The sequence below is a fragment of the Brassica napus genome, chromosome C5, assembly GCF_020379485.1.
Source record: "Brassica napus cultivar Da-Ae chromosome C5, Da-Ae, whole genome shotgun sequence".
NCBI classification, from domain to species: Eukaryota; Viridiplantae; Streptophyta; class Magnoliopsida; order Brassicales; family Brassicaceae; genus Brassica; species Brassica napus.
In genome coordinates, this window is record NC_063448.1 from 21411599 (window position 1) to 21434090 (window position 22492).

The 22492-nt window shown below is 34.7% G+C and overlaps 3 protein-coding genes and 1 long non-coding RNA gene across 5 annotated transcripts; 2 read left to right on the forward strand and 2 right to left on the reverse strand.

Moving 5' to 3' along the window:
* Positions 1-79: 79 nt before the first annotated feature.
* LOC106422159 (probable 9-cis-epoxycarotenoid dioxygenase NCED5, chloroplastic) lies at positions 80-3921 on the forward strand. The gene has a single exon (XM_013862987.3). It carries the CDS (start codon positions 1527-1529, stop codon positions 3294-3296), a length of 1770 nt encoding a protein of 589 aa, XP_013718441.1. The 5' UTR covers positions 80-1526; the 3' UTR covers positions 3297-3921.
* A 5152-nt stretch (positions 3922-9073) lies between these two features.
* Positions 9074-14699, reverse strand: LOC125587842. The gene is made up of 4 exons (XM_048759104.1): positions 10526-14699; positions 10177-10437; positions 9632-10033; positions 9074-9534 (listed from the first exon to the last, which is right to left on the reverse strand). The coding sequence occupies exons 1-4, from the start codon at positions 10962-10964 to the stop codon at positions 9344-9346; spliced, it is 1293 nt and encodes a 430-aa protein (XP_048615061.1). The 5' UTR covers positions 10965-14699; the 3' UTR covers positions 9074-9343.
* A 641-nt stretch (positions 14700-15340) lies between these two features.
* On the forward strand, positions 15341-16282 carry LOC106422152 (uncharacterized protein At4g04775-like). Of its 2 annotated transcripts, none has more exons than XM_022711228.2 (3): positions 15341-15580; positions 15691-15859; positions 15935-16282. In XM_022711228.2, the coding sequence occupies exons 1-3, from the start codon at positions 15540-15542 to the stop codon at positions 16130-16132; spliced, it is 408 nt and encodes a 135-aa protein (XP_022566949.1). In that variant the 5' UTR covers positions 15341-15539; the 3' UTR covers positions 16133-16282. The 2 variants fall into 2 exon arrangements, 1 of the variants encoding a protein (XP_022566949.1); XR_001284376.3 differs by having other exon boundaries at positions 15452-15580; positions 15931-16282.
* A 194-nt stretch (positions 16283-16476) lies between these two features.
* On the reverse strand, positions 16477-22269 carry LOC111206334. Its single transcript, XR_007324239.1, has 3 exons — positions 21719-22269; positions 20319-21572; positions 16477-20227 (listed from the first exon to the last, which is right to left on the reverse strand). It is a non-coding gene; the product is annotated as an uncharacterized LOC111206334 (long non-coding RNA).
* Positions 22270-22492: the final 223 nt, after the last annotated feature.

Genomic DNA, 22492 nt, shown 5'->3' on the forward strand with positions numbered 1-22492 from the left:
TACTATAGCAAAAACAGATAGGGAGAAAGTGAACATATGTTTCAGTAAAAGAATCAGTTTGAATCTTACTATAATGATTAGACCGTTTTACTACGTACCTAGGTTGTTATGGATCTAAACGTATACATTAAATATTCTCTATCGTTGTATTTTAATATTGAAAGTGTACGGTTCAAATTAATCTTCACAAGTTATCATGCTAGTGAAACTTTCGAGCTTTTTCATATGCAGAAAATCAGAAAGGCATCTGATTTATCGTATGTTGCGTGTTAATTGACTATATGTGTTTTGTGTTACAGACAATCAAATTTATTTTTCATAAACCAATATATTTTGTGTGAATTTAGGAATTTTGTAGCAAAATTAATACAGTATTTTCTGAAAAGATACATTGACGTAACATCACGTGCATGGTTAGGCAGCGGGCCAGCTTCACCCGGGAGGTTTTTCCCTGAGCCCGAAGGCCCAGTACCCACTTTAGTGACAGGGATAAGCAGTTCGCCTCCGGCTGGCGTCGAACCCGGAAGCATGACAATTGGCCTCCAAAGCTCTAACCAGTAGAGCTGACTCATCCCGTCGAAAAACAATGTTGACAATGTTGCATACGCAAAAATAATGTTGACAAGGCTCTAACCAGTAGAGCTGACAATGTTGCATACGCAAAATAAGACAATTGACTGCAAAAACAAATAACTAAAAATATATGAAAGATAAGAAAGGCCTATAAACACCTGCCAACCACAGAAGATAGAGGAGACACCTGACAAACGTACCGAGAACCATTGGCAAAAGGCTGAAGAAGGGACGATCAAAGTCCAAAAGAGTAGCCTGAGACCAACTCACGGAACCAAAATCAGGCGAAAACTTGGAACCTTTAAACCCCTTCATTACAAAGGAAACCGCAATACTACTGCGTCACAAGTCCAAAACATCATTAGCATCGACTACACCAAAACAACGCCGACAATACCCTTAAAAACCCTAAACCAACTGCATAGGAGAAGAGAGTCAGAGCTGTGTGAACTGCATAGCTCACACTAACCAGAACCCACTACCATCTTCAAAAAGGGGAAACAATTAGGAAAATCCAGTTTTGTCGTGATATTTTCTTGGAAAACTCCAGTTCTTGAGAGGAAACCACCAATTCTGAACGACATAAAGTTACTGACGTGAGAAGGACCACCAGAATCTGTAGTCAACCAAAAAGGCTATGATCCCTCTTACGGTAATAAATTAATTTACCATGAAGATTCTCGACTATATGCAGTATGTAACTCTTGATACATCATAATGTAATTATGTCAAAAACTGATTGGTGTTAAAAATGTCTATTCAGTTGGAGTCAAATAAAAAAAGTATATAATAACATAGTATTTCATATTTTAATATGCGATTACTTTTCCTTATTTTATGAAGAAAAAACATTATTATATTTGATTTTCGTAGTCCAACCTCAGAAGAAAGTCTATATATACTCAATCTCTCTCACTCTCCATTTCTCAAAATCTCTCAACTCTCTTTCTCCCATGGCTTCTTCTTACATAATATCACCAAACACAGCCAAACTCAATCTCTCCTTTGCACCTTCAGATCTCGATGCTCCTTCACCGTCATCCTCCGTTAGTTACACCAACACCAAGTCCAGACGCCGTAAATTCTCAACAAACTCTGTCACAGACTCTCCGGCTTTATTAACTTTCCCAAATTACCCTTCGCCAAACCCCATAATTCCGGAGAAGGACACTTCTCACTGGAATCCTCTCCAACGCGCCGCCTCCGCCGCTTTCGACTTCGCCGAGGCCGCATTACTCTCTCGCGAGCGTTCTCAGCCTCTTCCTAAAACCGTTGATCCTCGCCATCAGATCTCCGGTAACTACGCTCCGGTGCCGGAGCAATCCGTTAAATCATCACTCTCCGTTACCGGGAAAATCCCTGACTGCATTGACGGCGTTTATTTACGTAACGGCGCTAATCCACTCTTCGAGCCAGTCTCTGGCCATCACCTCTTCGACGGAGACGGCATGGTTCACGCCGTTAAAATTACTAACGGAGACGCGAGTTACTCGTGCCGGTTTACGGAAACCGAGAGATTGGTTCAGGAGAAACGTCTTGGTTCTCCGATTTACCCTAAAGCCATAGGCGAGCTACACGGTCACACCGGTATCGCTCGGTTGATGCTATTTTACGCACGTGGTTTATTCGGTTTACTAAATCACCGTAACGGAACCGGAGTCGCTAACGCCGGTTTGGTTTATTTCCACGACCGGTTATTAGCAATGTCTGAAGACGATCTCCCTTACCAAGTTCGCGTCACCGATGATGGCGATCTCGAGACCGTCGGAAGATTCGACTTCGACGGACAATTAAACTCCGCCATGATCGCTCACCCTAAAATTGACCCTGAAACGAAGGAGCTATTCGCGTTGAGCTACGACGTCGTTAAGAAACCGTACCTGAAATACTTCAGATTCTCGCCGGAAGGGGAGAAGTCGCCGGACGTTGAGATTCCTCTCGCGAGTCCGACGATGATGCACGATTTCGCTATCACTGAGAACTTCGTCGTGATTCCTGATCAACAAGTTGTGTTTAAGCTCTCCGACATGTTTCTCGGGAAATCACCGGTTAAGTACGACGGAGAGAAAGTTTCCCGGTTTGCAATTTTGCCGAAAAACGCAGAGGACGCGTCGGAGATGATCTGGGTAGAGTCTCCGGACACTTTCTGTTTCCACTTGTGGAACGCTTGGGAGTCACCGGAGACTGATGAGGTTGTTGTGATCGGATCTTGTATGACTCCGGCGGATTCGATCTTCAACGAGTGTGATGAGCAGCTCAACAGTGTTTTGTCTGAAATCCGGTTAAATCTTAAAACCGGAAAATCCACGCGAAGAACTATAATTCCCGGTTCGGTTCAGATGAATCTTGAAGCTGGTATGGTGAACCGGAATTTTCTTGGGAGGAAAACCCGGTACGCGTACCTAGCCATAGCCGAACTGTGGCCTAAAGTATCTGGATTCGCTAAAGTGGATCTTTCAACCGGAGAAGTTAAAAATCATTTTTACGGTTATAAAAAATACGGAGGTGAACCTTTTTTCTTACCCAGAGGGTTAGAATCCGACGGAGAAGATGACGGTTACATTATGTCGTTTGTTCACGACGAGGAGAGTTGGAAATCGGAGCTTCAGATTGTTAACGCCGTTACGTTGGAACTGGAAGCAACCGTTAAGTTGCCATCAAGAGTACCGTATGGTTTTCACGGCACGTTCGTAAATTCTGCTGATATGGTAAACCAGGCTTGATATGTAGTAAACTGAAACCGGTCATGGTTGGTTTATTGTGCATATGGCAGATTTTAGTTTTTTCTTTTTGTGGAAACAAATACTAGTTTTCTAAAGCAAAAGCGGCGGGAGCCGGCTTGTAGCTAGTGTAAGTATAATTTTTGTGAGCTCAGCTGCTTTCTGTTGCATTTTTTTTCCTGGTGTAAAATGGACAATTAAGCCTGTTAAATTAATTAATAAATTAGATTTTGATCCGCGTTTTGAAAGCTCGAGTATTTTTTTCTTTTACAAATTTTATATAAATGTGTCAAATATTTGTAAGTTCATGTTTTCTATATATTATTGAACTTTCATTTAAAATATGGGAAAACATTTGGAGTTCAACGTTTAGAGAGTTCTTTTTAATGTTTTCATATGGTGACAACATTTCACTCTTTGAATTCAAATATAAATCATATCGAATTATAATTTATGTATAAAAAATTAGAGTTTAATATTTCTATCACAGATTATGCCAAATCATTTAAACTTTACTGGACATCATATATATTTAAAAGTGAGGATATTATTTTCTTTTTAAATTGGGCAATTCTCTCAAATAACCATTTTTAAGTTTTTGTCACAAAAATTACTCTCAAGAAATAAAATGACCAAAATAGCCTTTTTTATTTTGAAATTTTTAATATTTATCTTTTATTTTTTAAAGTTTGAAACTCTATCCCAAAATCCCACCCCTTAACTCTAAACCCTAAGTCTAGATTAGTTAACCCTAGGGTAAAAATGTATTTTTACATACATTTTTACCATTTAATAAAACTTATTTTTGTCATTTTCTTCATTGAAGGCTATTTTTGTGACAAAAACTTAAAAATAGCTATTATAGGGAATTTCTCATTTAAATTCTATAAAAATTTGTTAGTTAACGGATTATGCGTTTTTGTATGAGATAACCTACTACATTTATGATTTGTAGCAGTTTGCTTTGCTTTGTAGTTTATAAAACAACAAAGATATTCATTTACTTTTGAAAATGTGGTTTTAATATTTAAAGACAATTTTATTGATTAACAAAATAAATTTAAAATATTCTTTGGAATATTAGTATATAGTTTAGAAAGTTCTGAATATATTGTTGTAATCAAATCAGATAAATTTGCCAAGACAATGATACACATTAATGACAGAATTAGGTTACACGAAATCACAACTATTTTGTTGGAAAAATTAAATATATTAACATGGTTAAGAAAAATAAACGATAATGAAGATATTTGACTTTTTTTACAATGGTTCTGGTTTATTTAGTGTTTACATCATACTCTTATTAAAATGAAAATAGAAGTCAAGAAAACTTACCAATACAATCCCATGTGTGAAGGGTTGATGTCAAAGAGTTTTGGATTCTTTGAGCGACTATTTTTTAGTAGCTATTCCAATGAATTAAATCTGTGACATTAAGCTGACCATGATTAGATCTAATCTAGAAAATAAATATTAAATGTGAAGATAATGAATTTACCTGAGATTTATAGAAAAGACAACTGTTTAGGTCACATGAAAAAGCTGAAGAAAATGAAGAATGATCAAATCATATGGGGCTTCAAAAGAGAAATCATTATGATAGTTCATCTGCACATAAACCAAAACCATAATCAGCAAACAAAAAATATATGTATATATATAAAGTCTTAACATTTTAAAATAAAATAAATTTACTAAATCGAAAACATAAAAAATAAAGTCATAAAAATTAAGTGACTTCGTTTCTCTGTTGTGAATGTCTTATATATATAGTAAATTAGTAAACGTTTCTAAATGACATAGTTTCCACGAGAAGCTTTGAAATATAATATTCTTTAATAAATTCTCAAAAAATATTATGTTTATAAGGTAAGATTATTTTTGGAATATCTTGTTAATAAAGGTAAATGATAATATCTCGTGAGTAGGAATGTCAAACAGGTTGATCTGTCTCATCTCGTCCCGTACCGCAGTGCGCTCGTTTTCGAGCGGGTCACGGCGGGTCAGGTCCGCGCGGGCTGCAGTCCTCAAAATGGCTGACCAAACCCGTACCACAAAACATGTAGGCCTTTGCGGATCGGTCCACGGGACATAAAATTACAAACGGACATATGACTCCTGAACGCTTCAAGACGTGATTAGGACGCTTTATCAGTTTCATGACGCATCAGTAAGTGAGTTTAGACGAGGATTGAACTGGATAAAGCAATACACTTGTTAGTAAAAGATTTTAGTTGGATCAAAACACTAGTTTATTACTTTTGTTAGACTCCAAACATTTTAAAAATAAACAATACTTTAGTTGTTGAATCCAAATATTATAACTTATAAGTTCATAACAAATGCTTTAGTTTTCTGAATCCAAAATTAAATAAAACCAACAGCAATTCAAAGATGCTAATCCAAAAAATAAATAAAAAGAAAAAACCAATCACACTTCTTATTCTTCATCTTTATCACCAACAAACGACAAAAAGATGGAGATTTATGTTCTTCACCATCAACTTCATCTTCTGCAAATAAGAATAATAGAAGTCAGTTAAAGATATATTGAAACCTAAAACTCCAAAATGTATGATAATGTGAACAAATACATATAGGCAAAACTACGAAGAACCCATTGCGAGAACTAGATCTTCTTCTTCGGTAGAAAGTGAGTTTTTCAAGTTTCTTATGATGACTCGAAGAAGCTCCACCGGTGCAGATCGAAGGCGCTTGGGAGACCGGAAGCATCATCTACCCTGAAACCACCATCACCGGAGGTACATAATGTCGAATCTCCTTCTCTCTCTCTCTCTATGTTTTAGGTGAAAGCAGAAATGGAGACTTAGGGTTGCGGGTCTTCAAAATCCCGCAGGTTAACCTGTAGCCCATCCCGCTTTCGACTCGTCCCGCTTTGAACCCGTCCCACTTTTGACCCGTCCCGCTTTTAACCCGTTCTGCGAGGCCCGCAATTTTGCAGGCTTACTATATGGAGGCCCAATCCTACCCTGCAGCAAACTTTTACGGGTCAGGCACGCGGTCCAGGTCCTTGATTGCCATCCCTACTCGTGAGTGGATTGCACCATAATTTTGGTTGGCATATTTCACTATAAACATTAAATATTAAATGCATGAAATTAGGAGATAAGATATTTCGTCAGCCGATTGAACAAATTTTTGAATGACATGTTACACTACAAATATTTATATATGAAATATATACTAGATTTTGACTCGCCATTTAAATGGACATGAATAATTGTATTTAAAATATTTTTATGTATCTAATATTATAAATTGTACTATAGTTAATTTATAAATTTATAATTTATGTTTAGATTGTATGTATGATTTATTAATTTTTAGGTAGACTAAAATTGCAGTAATTTCAAATTATTTAAACCCGTCGTATAAATAATCTGTTTAATTTATTTTGAAATGTTTAATTGTTTTATATGTTTTGTTTAAAAATGATATATCAAATCATGAATGCTAATAAGAAGGGATTTGTTTAGGGATATACCGATAATATAATGAGAATAAAAATGATATTCATATTTAGCTTTGCTAAAGTTTTAATAAAATGTAAAACAAATAGTTCTAAACTTAATAAATTGAGAAAAATAGTTGTCAATAATCTGATACATTTGGTATACAGACGTTCTGTATGCAATATTCTTTTGTATGGAATTTTATAGTTTATTGTTAAAATTCAATGGTTTAGGATTTGTATAGTTATGAATTTTTACTCCTAACGGTATTGTAACTGTAATATACTACCGTTTATTGTTCGTAAGTTAGGGTATTGGGTTTATGGTACACCCGCTTCTAACAGCAAAACCAATCAAAAATTAAGGGCGAAATCCTAATAAAGATTTTTCTTTAATAGTATAAGATAAGATATAAGAAAAAAATCTAGAGCGTATACTACAACAACTTTTTAATTGACACATCCCACTATAGATATTTAATATTATGTGATATTGTATTAACATTCATTGTTATATAGATTTGATATTTTATTTTTCATATAAATCATACTACAAATATTATATTATAAATTTATAACACTCTGGTAAATAGTAAAATTATAAGTTTTAAATATAATAAGCTTTAAATAATAAATAAAAACAAAGTTATAGTGAGAATATTTATAAAAAATTGATGTAACCAGTTTTTAGAATAATAAATATAGTGCATAAAAGGAAATGATAGAAAATGGAGATTATATACATTTAATTATTTTTATTTATATTTCTGGAGTATTTTCTAAATTAATTGTTTAGTCGAAAATGATTCAATTTTAAAATGTCTAAATTACCTTTAGTGAAAATCACGGTTAGACTAAAAGCTAAAAGTAATTACTGGAAAAAATCCAAAGTGCATGATGCTTTAATAGTATAGATCATCGATACCTTTCCCAGTAAATTTTGTAGTAATAGTTTTTACTGAAAATATATGCTAGTATTCCTGGAAGTATAGTACTGTGTTCAGAAAAAAAAAAATTCCTGGAAATATCATCATAAAACTATGATAAATCTCATAAAAAGCAAAAGACAAAAGACTGAAATTGAGTATGATTGGTGGAGGACTGTGACAGTTACGTGTCTTTGTAGTTTGTGTTTGTTGTCTCGTCGGAACAAACACTTCGGTATAGATCTAATATAAAGGCGAGAGTTGTTAACGATAGAGCTACGCCTACCCATTCGGATTCGGATTCGGATCAGGTTTTTCGGATTTTCGGGTTTTTGGATTTACGTTTCTAAATTTACTAAAATTTTATTAGTACGGGTCGGGTTCGGATAATAACACTTCAGATTCGGTTCAAAATTATATTGTATCCTAAAACCATAAAATAACCATATATTGTTCGAATTCGGGTTATATCGGTTCAGTTCAGATATAACAGAAGTAAAAAACAAAAATTTAACACAAAACATAAATAAAAATACCTAAATTAAATAAAAATTAATCTATCATACATGAAATTAATAAAATAACAATAAAATGTAAATCAAACATGAAAACAATCATTATTTGTAAACAATATGCATTACCTTACTGAGAATACACTTGTTATTTCAATGAGCAAAATTAAAAGTACTTATTTATAACTAATTGTATACTTAAAGAATTTATTAAAATTTTAATATTTATTTTTTATATATCATATTACCACAAATATTGAATTAATAACTGAAATACTTATATATTTCAAAATATTTATATTGACTATTAATTTTGGTTTTTTCGGGTTACCCATTTTGGTTCGGTTAATAACACTTCGTGTTTGGATATTTTTTGTACCACCTACAAGACCCATTTTGGTATTTTTTATATTTCGGATCGGATAACGGATCAGGTTTTTCGATTTGGGTCCGGTTCGGATTTCAGATTCTAGATTTTATGCCCAGTAAGAAGTGATAAACTCTTAATATATTTAATGTACTTTAATACTTTGATGAAAACATTACTTAAATTTCTTTTTGACAAGTTTGTTTCTTGAACTAGTGGTATTTTTTCTTTTATATTTTCTTTTAAAGTTTCTAACTTAAACGATAGAAAAATACGTGACTGATTTATTTCAAATTTCAAATACAGAAATTACATTGACTTAGAATCTTTTTTTGTTAACTTAGATAGGTAACATTAAACATGATAGTAGTAAACTAGAGCTTGATCCTCACGTCCGTACGGATTTTTACCTTTTTATAAATTGTTTAGTAACATTTTTAAATATATAGATTATTAGATATTTTTAGGTTCATACAAACTTACCCAGATCCGGAAGAATCTAAATCGAATTCTATCCAAAAAATTATAATACTTAAACATATTTTACATTGCTCCACCAAAGCATTAGAAATATACACAGTACTGACATTACCATAACATTCAGTCACGCACAACTGACATTATCGATACGTTATACACACATCTGACGTTAATACTAACTTATGTGTACTCCCCGATATGAGACATCCAAAATGCAACTTCCCTTCACTTTAGCTTCCAAAATATTACACGTTCCCACTCTTACTTCATACATTATTTTTGCTTTAGTTCTAGAGATCAGTTGTTCCACCGTCGTTGCCTTCAACTTTAATGGGAGTTAGTTCCGGTTCTACCTCATTATCTGCTTTTGGCGTCTCAGCAAGGGAACCTCCTACTACTTCACTGTTGCCTTGGGCTCCTGTTACACTCCCTTCTGCCTCTCTTTTAATGTTCCTTTCCCCGCCCATTACCGAGGACTCACCTATTTTCGTGTGTAGTTGAAGTGAAACATAATTAGATATATCTACGCTTTCAAGTCATGAGAAGGAATGAATTAGGGTAAAATGTATTTTGCTTACCTCGCAGTAAGATTGCCTCAGTGGCCGGGTTCTGACTTCCAATATTAGATATACTTCCCTCTCTTCGGTGTACACCGTTAGTATTATCCTGTCCTGATGAAGCGCGGGAGGAGTCATCGCTGAGAAACATTAGTGGATGTTGATATGGACTGCTGCTGTTCCCAATAATGAGATAAGTGTTTTGGTAGCCAACGTGTTCTGATCCGGGAACACCATAGATTCTTTGGAGCTCAAGTGCGTACCTTGAATCCATTATGTTTTCCCAATATCTAGTTCTCATTTCTTCCCCTCCCCAAGGATTTCGATAGTATGATTGAGGCAAATTGGGGATAAACCCTCCTCCGCATCCATCATACATACCTGAATCATTCATGTTTATTATTTGTTCATGTTGTCCAAAGCCTGGAAAATTTATTAAACTTGTCAAATAGGAGGTCATTTTAAATGTGATTCGTGTATCTATTTATTCTGGTATATTTAGGATTTATTACACATATTGTAAAACCGGATCTACTAAATGTCTACTGGAATTTTACTCTGAGTACCTGATACATTGCCACCAGTTAACTCTATAGATCCTCCACTCCGATTTATATTTCCCACCACATGCCCTGTTCCGTTTGGATTATTAACCACTGGGATAACATGATCTCCACTACCATCACCGACAGCAACGTTAAGGTCCAGAGAGTTCTTTGCCTTCTCGATCTCAAAAGAAAACCGATATAGAAGCACCATCTTGTCCTCATCGAAAATTTCGTGCAATACTTTTGTACTGCATGTAATCTCATAACCTCTTATTAAATCTGTCACATATACATAAATACAATCTTATTTTATCGATTTATTCATTACTTAACATGTAAGATTAATGTTATATTTTTGTTCACTGACCTCTAATCGAAGCCAAATGCTCTTCCTCGGTGATTCCGTCTGCAAGAAATTTTTTTGCTCCGATAGTGAAAGGTGCCCTGCAGATGAAGTCATACTTAGCAACGGCTTCTGCTCCTATTATTACACACAGTGTTGGGTCTGTGTTCCATGAGTGCACACTCAGCAGCAACTGGATGTCACTGGTCGTCTTTATGTTATGAGGTGGGCATGTCTCACCATCCGGCTCTAGAAGCCAATCTGGAAGCTGAAAAATTATGCCAATAGGAGTTTGGGTCGTAGCGTTAAATACCCCTCTAACAATGGTTTGGACCCGCTGGATGGGTTCATTCTCACGAACTAATGTAGCATGCGACATAGATGTTGGATCTTCATGGAATGCCCATACTCCCTGTTGCGATTTCCTCCATTCTCCCTTCACCACCCTAACAAGGCGAGCCATCTGCAGATGAGGAAAGTCAAATTTATCACCACCGATTCTTACAATATATTGTTACGGTATGGTTACTACTTCAAACCCTAATTGCATTATATACACGTTATGGAAAAGACCTCTGAAATACTCTCTGTTTAGAAAGACTCGTACAAGTTTTGCTTTGTTGTAGCCTGTTTTTATAGAACCCGGTGCAGTAGAAAATGAACTTAGAGGTTGTGTCTTTTTATATCAAATCGTAATGATCTGCTTACCGGTCACACTCTGTACCGCCAAAAAAAAACCACAGAATCCAAACCATATCCCTTCATTAAATGCACGCAGCCTAGCTATCTTTAGGTCCTCATCGCTACGCACCTCTTTAAATGACAACTCAGGCCTTCTCCTATTTTTAGTAAATTAATAATGTTTTCACATCAGTAACTCTTGGTAAAGTAAGTGATTACGCACCTCTTGAAAGGGGTTTTCTTCGTTGCGAAAATGGAAAATATCTTCAATAGTGTATGCGGTTTATGTGTCGGTTAAGTTTTTAAATCGGTATTTAAAAATAAAACAACAGGTTCAGTTAAACATGTGAAGGAAACTCAATTACGTAATAGGTTTGAAATTTGGACACAACAGCGTCACGTGCTTATATAATTACACACCATTATTCACCCCAAAAAATTACTTTTAAAAATGGTTACATCTTTCAGTTCGGCTTTTGGATAAGAATTACTATTATCGTATTGTTTTTTTTTTTTTTTTTTTTTTTTTTTTTTTTTTTTTTTTTTTTTATTATCGTATTGTTATGTAAGCACATCTTTCAATTACCATATTATCATATAATATACAATTTGGTTATACAAACCATATCCTCTCCCTTAATTGTTGCTATAAAATTTGGGCTATTTAGTTGCAAATACACATATGAAAAGATAATTAGGAAGTCCAGCAAAATTATAGTTAAGAAAATAGTTGGAAAAATTTTCGTTACATCTACCCGGTCGTATTTTCATATAGCTGTTATATACAACTAAAACCTGGATAGATATTTTAAGTTATGTTATGATATTATTTCCTATTATTTTCTATTTGTACGTAGCCTTTATTTAGAGAATTTAAATGGTATAAACATGGCTAAACCACATGTTTTTCCTTATCTATTGAAGTAGTTCGAACTCTGTTTTTTTAAAATAATTTTGTAGTGTGGTTGACAAAATATATGGATACCTTTGAGTTTGAAATATTTCTTATAATTACCGTAATTATTTCTGTAATTAAGGTTTGGGTTTAAAGTAGGTTTGTGTTTAGGGTTTATAGTTTTGGTTTAGGTTCAAGAGTTTGGGTTTAGGGTTTAGTTTAAGGGTTTATACGATATAATTTTGGTTTAGGTTCTACCATTTGGATTTAGAGTTCTTGTTTAGGGTTTAGTTATTGGATTTAGCGTTTACAGTTTAACTTTTATGGTTTAGGGTTTACATTGCGGTGATAGCGTCGCTAAAATTAACATTTTTTCCTTTTGGAATTTCGAATTTAAAAAAAAAGAATTAATATTTTTAAATTCTTATCTAGTTGGCATTTTGATTGTTGAAAATAGTTGTGATGAATATAAGTTTTGTGAGTTTATGAATGATGAATCGTATAGCTTGCTGTAAAAGCTAAAGCCATCGAATAGTTAATTAAAAGGGTTAATTAGCTGAATATACACATTTTAATTAGGGTAATTAATTAAAATCGCTTAGTTCCACTTCTCATATTTTGTACTCCAGCTCCTAATTATTGGAATTAGATTTTGATATAGTTTTTGGGTGTACATCATAGGTTGTATTGTATGGGTTTTTGTATATACTCAGTTTTGTTCGGGATAGTGTCACTATCTTCAATGAGTTAACGTTGACATGCGTGTACTGATTAAATCTTATATTTGAGTTTGTGTTTTTGTTGTACAATACGATTATAGTCTAATGTATTGTGTATATATAACTGGTTTTCAAATTTACAATCATATACAATTTTTATACTTCATCTATAAACTTACTTGTTCGTTTGATATGCGTTTACCTTTACCTTTATGCTATTATTATTATATATGATTCTACCAAATGGGTTAACGTAAATGTTCTACTAGTGGGATGGGTTTAGGTTTTTATATTAGTTGTTTGATTTAGTTTTCTATATGTTCGTGATTGTGTTTTGTCTTTATATTTCAAAATACGGTTTCGGTTAAAGGAAAACCAAGGGGGTTTCGATTTATGAAATACGAAGTGGTTTGGATTTAGGTATCACATTACGAATGGTTTTGAGGTTCGTTTATAAGTACGGTGGTTAGTGATTAGTTTGACGAATAAACTCTAGTTTATGAAATAACCAGGGTAGTGTGTACAATATGTTTGAGTTTATGTCTTCAGCAAGGAATTGCAGTCCTGGTTATAGATACTGGTTCTCTATATATATCACTGGTTTTCAGATATGGTCCAATGTAATTGTTAAATAAATATATCAGTTTTCTGTACAAAAGCTTGAGATATTAAAATAAAAATATATAAATGGTAGTTTTGTAGTGTGGTTGAGAAAATATATGGATACCTTTGAATTTGAAATATTTCTTCTAATTGCCGTAATTAATTCCATAACTAAGTTTTGGGTTTAGAGTAGGTTTGGTTTAGGGTTTATAGTTTTGGTTTAGGGTCTACAGTTTGGGTTTAAAGTTTACTTTAAGGGTTTATACGATAAAATATTGGTTTAGGATTTAGCATTTGGGTTAGGGTTTAGTTATCTGATTTAGCGTTTACAGTTTAAATTTTAGAGTTTAGAGTTTACATTGCGGTGATATCGTCGCTACAATTGATATTATTGTTTTTTCTTGTAATTTAGATTTTTGTAGACAAAAATTAATATTTTTAAAGTCTAATCTAGTTGGCAATTTGATTGTTGATAAAAGTTGTGGTCAATTTAAAGGTTCTCTATATTGGTTAATATAAGTTTTGTTAGTTTATGGATGATGACTCGTATAGCTGGCTGTAAAAGCTAATCCCATCTAATAGTTAATTAAATTCGGTTAGAACCACTTTTCATATCTCGTACTCCATCTCCTAATTATTGGAATTAGTTTTCGATTGAGTGTGTGGGTGTACAGAATAGGTTGTATTGTATGGTTTTTTTTATATAATCAGTGTTGTTCGGGATAGTGTCACAATCTTCTATGGGTTAACGTTGACATGCATGTATTGATTAAATCTTATGTTTGAGTTTCTGTTTTTGTTGTACAATAAGATTATAGTAGAACTTATTATATATGTATAACTGGTTTTCAAATTTACAATCATACAAAATTTTAATACTTCACCTATAAACGTACTTGTTCGTTTGTTTTGCGTTTACCTTTACATTTATGCTATTATTATTATATATGATTCTACCAAAAGAGTTAACGTTAATGTTCTACTATTGGGTTGGGTTTAGGTTTCTATTTAACTTATTCGATTTAGTTTTGTATATGTTCGTGATTGTGCATTGTCTTTATATTTCAACATACGGTTTCAGTTATAGGAAAACCACGGAGTTTGGATTTATGAAATATCAAGTGGTTTGGATTTACGTATCAAATTACAAATGGTTTTGAGGTTCGTTTATAAGTGCGGTGGTTAGTGTTTACTTTGCCGAATAAACTCTAGTTTATGAAATAACAATGGCGGTTTGTACGATATTGTTTAGTTTATGTATTGAGCAAGGTTTTTCTGTCCTGGTTATAGATAATGGTTGTCCATATATATCACTGGTATCCAGATATGGTGCAATGTAATTGTTAAATAAATATATCAGGTTTCAGTAAAAAAGTTTGAGATATTCAAATAAATATATATAAATGGTGGTTTTAGGTTTAACTAAATAATTAGTAAATACTATGGAATTGTTAAATAAATATGTATAAATTTTACTTATGGGTGTCGGTAACTAAGTATGGTGATTTCGGTTCAGTTTTGAGAATAAAGTTTGGATTTTTTAATTAGCTAAGGAGTTTGGGTGTTTGAAATGACACGTGGTTTGAGTTAGGTTTCCAATTTCTATTGGTGTGTTTGTTTTGTTCATAATTACGTTGTTTAATGTTTACTTTAACTATTTTGTTTGGTGGTTATGAATAACCAACTGCGTTGGCTTTATACGTACAATCCGGATTTGTTGAATCTTAGACCTCCGGTTTTTGTAACTCCTGTCTGAAGGGGTTTCGTTTTAGGTACTACAATATGTTTGAATTTATGTCTTCGCAAGGATTTTCGTTGAGTGTGATCGTAAATGGTTTTCTATATATACATCAGGTTTTCTAAAATGTTATCTTTAAATTGGTTAATCATAAAAACTGTCAACAAACCTTTTTACGTTCTATTAGTGTATCTATTTATTTCATGTCAATAATTTTGTCACGTGGTTTTCTGTATAACACATTGTTTTTGTTGTGTTGGGTGTAGGTTTCCAAGTACACCTCTGTTAATGTCTCTCTCAGGAACTTTTATTGACCTTTATCCCCATTTCTAAACACATATCTTATTTTACGTTTTATGCCCCAAATATTCCTGTTACAGGGAAAAAACTTCAAAAGCGGCCATGGGCGAGTCACGGATCGAATGTGAGGAATTCAATTATCGGTAAATCGTCAACTCCGCATTATCTTCTTGTGAATTTAATGCATCTTTATGTATGGATCTGGGTTATTCGTTCCTTACGTTCTGTTATTGGATTTTCTACCAAAATTTAGATCTGGGCAGGAAAGTGTCAGATGTGAAGGATCTTCTTCAGGTCGAAATGTATGGTCCTTTCATGGTGTTCCCACACGGTGCTGGTGTGGATGTGGCATCACTACTTATGTGTCGAAGACCAGGAAGAATCCCAATCGCGAATTTTATAGGTGTAAAATTGCAGTCAAGGTAAAATAATTCCATTTGATTGAATATGAATTTCTTTTGTTTTGATTGATGGAGTAGTTTATGTCGTAAAGAAAGGGGGAACAACATCTCTTCAAGTGGGTCGATGAATCTTGGACCGAGGAGAAACTTATGGAGGAAGCGAGAAAGAGGTCAATGGAGGAGGAAATTGAAGGTCGTACAATGCATAGTAATGATAACCCTGAAGTAGTTGAAGCTTCGAAAGACCGTGGTTGTGTTGGAGTTATTAAATTTATTTGTCCTAAAATTTGGTAAGTCTTTGTTTGTTTATGTATGGATAAAGATTGTAGTTTTTGGTCCGTAGGTACCATAACGCCATTCTTCAATTTATGTAACACAAATCTCGAACATTATCGCCTTTTTGTGTTCGCATTATTACTTACTATATGCTCACATTTGCCATTATCTTTAAAACAATTACGAAAACCCCAACAATCAGACATCAAATAGTGAATTCATGAAATATAAAAGTAATAAAATATTAATTAGGTGAATATAGTGTAGAGTTATAATCTGTTATTACAGAATACAAATCCAACAACTTTTGTTACAGAGAAGAAAATTTTGTTTATTGTTTATTACGAATAAGTTAGTACACAGTACATGAGCCTGTAGGAAACCGAAAAACCGAACTAGGAGGTGTCTTTCAAATGGGTTGAGCTTTGGATCATGAAGACCATTTACTTTAGGTTTCAGTCTCTGCCTTCATGTTTTCAAAGATTTGAAAAGTGTTGTTCTTCTTTCTTCCTTTTGTTCTTTGGTGAATCTTGTTTGCTCTATAAGCCCGGCATCCTCATATCACAAGTCTTTGTATTATTATTACTTATGCTATGTCTGCGAACCGAAGTGATTATGTTAATGTATTAACGCCGACACATTTTTTTCAACTGAAAGAGTTTATTTATATTACAGTCCCTCGGGAATTAAGATAATCTGGCCCCTCCCCATATCATTAAATTTACATAAACTTATTTTACACTATTTCTTATTTGACATCTCTCCAAACCTGCATACACCTTCATCATCCGAGGTTGACTCTTTCCAAACTTCATATACTTTACTACTTCATATCGTCGTTTTGCAAGTTGCTCGGTTATGCCCTGCGCATTTGCATCGACTGCACAATGTTCGTTTCCTTGCTCCCCTCCTCTGCATAGTATACAAATATTATTTAAAAAAATTACTGTTATTTAACCTTCTATGACGAGTATATTTACCTGGAATTCTCCTCTTGATAAAATTCGGTTTTTCCTCCGTCTTCCAGGTGGCCTCATGGTTGCTGGTGGATTTACGCTAACTTGGCTACACGAGCCTTCACTCGATAGGATTTGCACACTTTCGTGTTCCACTGCTGGGGCTATGATAGCCGCATAAGCAGCCCTATATGTTGTTAATGTATAACATTCAGAAACCAAACTTTCGACTCTTACTTTGTACCTTATTGCAGCTGCGACCGCATGCGTGCATGGAATTTTCAGTGACTGAAATTCATTGCAAGTACACGTGTGTGAAGCTAGGTTAACATGAAATATGTAACCCAGTTTGTATTTCACTTCATACTGATCACGTGCAATTACGCTAACTTCATACATTCCACAGTTCTCAAAGTTAGCTTGCACAATTTCCGAAACTCGGGGGGTGAGATGGTTATCTCCTTTACATTGTAGTTGCCTTCTCATAGAAAACCAGGTCATAACCTTCGAGCGTATGTATTCGATGAGTGGAAGGATAGGATACTCCCTTGCTTCACGCAACACTGCATTCCATGTTTCCGCCACATTACTTGTCATGATGTGTAACAATCTCCTTTGAAGTGTGCTCTTGCCCAGTGATCGAAGCCTATTCCCGTCAGATATTCTGCACATGAGGCGTTAACTCGTTCTATCTCATTGAAGGCAGAGTAGAATTCACACACTCGAAACGCCCTTGCAGCTTTCCCAACGAGGAAACCCAAGTGTTTATCCTTGAAATAGGTTTGAATGTTTCTTTTCAAATGTAGAATGCGTGCACAATGTCGACTGCACGGGTAAACCTAAAAGTAACAATGATGGGTTAAATATTGGATTAATTAGCTGAATATACACACTTTCAAAAGAAATTGGTCTCTAAAATAACTAATTTACAATTCACCGTCGCAGAGATAACCATAATTGTATGCCAAGTCATTGAAAATCCTTTATTTTATATATAAATCCGGTTATAAAGAATATAGTCCGACATAAGTGGCTTTTAAGTACAATTATTCTTCTATGGTCACATTTTCATTTACAATGAACATATACTTTAAATTCTTACCTTTGCGAGTCCGTAGTATATAGAGGGATGCCTATCAGACACAAAAACTACATCTTCTTCGTTGGGAATAAACTGAGTCAGCTTATTAAAAAACCATTCCCACGCTTTATCATTTTCCCCATCTACCACCGCAACAGCCAATGGAAACACTTGATAGTTTCCATCTTGAGCGGATGCTGTCAACAAACACCCCGCGTATTTGCCCTTCAAATGTGTACCATCAACTACAATCACTCTTCGCATATATTTGAAACCCGCGATGCTTGCAGCTAACGCTAAGAACATGTACTTGAACCTGTCGTCAATGCCCCCAGTGGATTCAGTGTGGACCTCCGCAATTGTACCAGGATTTGCCGCGACTAGCTTCTCTAAGTAAGAAGGGAGAAGGTTGTATGAAGCTCCGGCCGAACCCTTTGCATAATCTAACGCCACTTCTCTTGATCTCCATGCTTTCCCATATGAAATAGGAACATCGTGCTCTCCTCTCATTGCTTGCATAATTTCGGTTGGTTTGGGACCTCCGCCTCTGCCTGCAAACTTTGATTTCATCATCCCACCAATTACTGCATGTGTTGCTTGTGATTGGTACCCAGCCCGACCATCGACAGAACACGAATGATGTAAATCAACTTTCCTCACTTCATACAACTCTGTGTTTTTTAGAATTACCGCATATACTCGCCACTTGCAATTCTGGCAGAAACATCTGAGCACCATTCTTCCGGGGGCGGATCGAGTGGTTTGAAATCGAAATTTATTCCGGATGAAAAATATTGTCATATGCTTTTTAAACTCGTTTCTGTTTTTAAAAACCATTCCAACATATACATCAGTGTTATGTTGTTGTAAACCTGCATTTCGTTTAACATGTATCATAGTTAGGAATTATAGAACGATTAAGTAGGTTGATTTCAAATGTTCGACATTAACTTAACAAGTATTTATTTATGCTACATTTTACAATATTTGTAAACATTAATGTTCCTGATTGATAGTCTAAATAGTGTTCACTTAAACTAATACAAACCCTTGCCGTCACGAGATTCGAAGAAACTGTCGCCCACTACTCCATCTGCATTCATTCCGTAGTAAGAGTCTGATGGATCGGCATCAGATTCAATATTGATGTACTGGACTCGGTTTCCAACATCTTCATTTCGACGACGCAATGTTCCTCTGTTCTCCAGCCCAGTTGGAATATACCCAGTTCTCATTTATGTATCTTACACATATTTATGTCAGTAAACAAGGGTGTACAAAATTTTAGTATTGAACCACAAATTTCACTAACCTTCGTTTGAATTCCCTTCGCGCGATGTCGGATATGGTTGTTCTGTATTAAGCCTACTACTTACTAGTGTTATGTATTTCACCGGCATTAACATATTCAGCCGCGGCCGTATAACCTGTTGATGATCCATCTATGTCAACTATTTCGTTCTCAGACATTGGGGATTGCTCATCTTCAAAGTGTAGTTCTGATGATAGGTTTATTATGTTATCACAGCTTCCACTCCCACATGTTTCCCAATAGTCAGTGTCACCAACCATATCTCCCATCGTTGGGCTGAAGAACATTACATCTTCACTATACTGTTCCAGAGAGCTTGCCCTCCGTGAACTTTCTTGAACATTACCTCTCTTCGCCGGAATAGGTTTGGTTCTGAAACCTATAAACATAGCCTCGGTTAAATATGGAATAGACCTCTCTTTATGGAATATTTTAATATCTGGTTGTCCATAAATAGAATAAGATTTTTCAACTCCTAACTTTCATCAATATATATTTATCTTCTTTTACCTTGTCTCTCCGTATTGAAGAACCTTTTTGATTTATGTATTTCTTCTCCATCATTATTGCTGATATCTACCCCACGAATCATATTACTCAGGTGGTCCTCTGACAGATGTTTTGATTGTTTCACATTTACCTGAGTCGTTTGTTTGGCTTTCTCTATTTCAAAAGAGTAACGGTAAAGAAGCGCAAGCTTCTCCTCCGTGAAGAGCTCACGCAGCACTCTCCCATTACATTTAATCTCGTCATCCCAACCTCCTCTAAGTAATGAAAACAGTTTGGAAACTTGTTATATCTACAAATGTATAACCGGTTACAAATCAACATATTCCATGACTGAAAATTAATTACCGTTTATGACTGAAAAGTGCTCTTCCTCGGTGATTCCTTCAGCAAGGTATGTGATATCGCCAATAGTGAAAGGGGAACGGCAGAGAAAATTGTATTTCGCCACCCCCAGTGGTCCGTCTGTGACACACATGAAACCTTCGTTTTTCCACTCTTGAATGCTCATTAATAATTCAACGTTTTCATCGGTGAGAATTGTATGCGGTGGTTCTTTGATGGTTCGTCTCTCCGTCATAGAGTCGGGTAAGCTATATGTCAGCACCACCGGTTTTGTTGATGGAAGTAAAAGTTCTTCACGGACAAGAGCAAGGAATGCGTCAAATTTTTGGTTTGTACATGCAACAATGAAGTGTTCCACTTCGTTTGGATCTTCTTTGAATATCCAATCGCCTTCATCGTTTTTCGTCCATTGGCCGCATACTAAACGAACTAGTTGGCCCATTTGAAGAAGGAACTTCCTTTTCCTGTTCACATCAATATATGAATTGACAGTAACCAGTTATTTCACTAGCGAGGCTATAAATTGTTTTCAATATTGGGGTTGGACAATAACTTACCTTGATAATTACTGGCAATTTAATTCTCTCACAGTAGAAAATTTTAACTTAGACGTCACCGTGTGTCTTTTCTTTGTCTCTCAACTTTAGAGCCTAGTGAATAGAGTCCCCAGATTTTAGTTGTATTTATAGCGATGTTCAGATATGTATCTGCTGATATATAGAAGTTTATGTAAAATATGTTTATTAGTCATATCATATAATTACTTGCCCTTTATCTACCTACTTCTAGGCTTCTGCCACATTTGTCTCTTTAACATTATAAAATAATCAAAATATTTGCCTCTAACAGTGCACCAAGTTCGGATATCCACACATCGTTGAAAAATATCTAGGGCTATTCACTGTTACTTCTATTATCCGGTTTACAGCAGATTTATTGATCAAATTCGATTATAACCCGTTAGGTAAAATATTTCAAAAAAAATTCCTGGTGATATGATTTATGGATGGAAGTAGTTAGGTTGTTGTTAAAAGTTTCAGACATTGTTACGTATTAACTCGTTTTGTATTGTAACTCAATATGTCTGTAATCATAGGAGATCTTAACCGGATTCCTTAAACAAAGATATCACCTTTACGCTTTTTCATCCGGTTGACAAGTATCTCGTCTTATATCCACACAACCTCCAAAAATATCTTCTCCATGTTCACACTATAGTAGTGTTGTCGAATATCGTTTATCAATAGCTACTACTTCCTGCTTAACATGCATGATTAAACGTTTTAGACTGTAGTTCCGTTTGTTTAGGGCAGCATAACCATTACTTAACATAATTCTATGAATATTACAAGTTACATATAGTATGTTCATATCTTACTGGCGTTTAGATAAAATTTACGTACCTGCGGGAAAATTGTTCTTCCCTATTAGTTTCGAAACTCGGCTTTGGATTCCACTTCTTCTCCATAAATTAGGCTTACACCATTGACTAATCCTTCCAAGTAACTTTGTCACTCGAATGGGATAATGGGACGAAGAGTAACTATCATTCTCATGTATCTTATTTGAGGTTGTATTTTGGACATACCCCTAGGAAACATGATTTGTAATTATAAATCTTCTCCTACTATCCCCTTCCAGCAACAGAGTTATGCAGAAGAAAAGAATGGCTATTTGTAGTTTGCGGAACTGCGTATATATAGACATGTTATAGATTGAAAACCCTAATTTTTGCAAACCCTAAACGACTAGCCCAATAGAAACTAAATAACCCAAGAAAGTAATGATTTGCCAATCCAACAATTTTGAGCGGGCAAAACAATTCTTAAAAAATAGCGTACGGTTGGGAGTTAGCAGACATCATATAATTACAAAAGCTTGAAGACGAATTGATATAGAATTTTCCGAACAGGAAACAAACAAGTCCAATAGAATCGGGTAAACCCAATTTAATGCTTCTTGGCCCAGACAAATGTACCCCTTAACAAACCCAACAATGGTGATAAGGAAACGAAAAATTTGTTTAAATCCAACGTTTGAAAGTAAGTTTTACACACACAATAATGAGATATAAAATATACGGAAAATTCAAACTTTAGGACCATCTTATTTCCCTTTCTCGTTTTGTACACAAATATCTGCTCTCCTAGAAGAAGACAAAATAACCGGGAACGGGA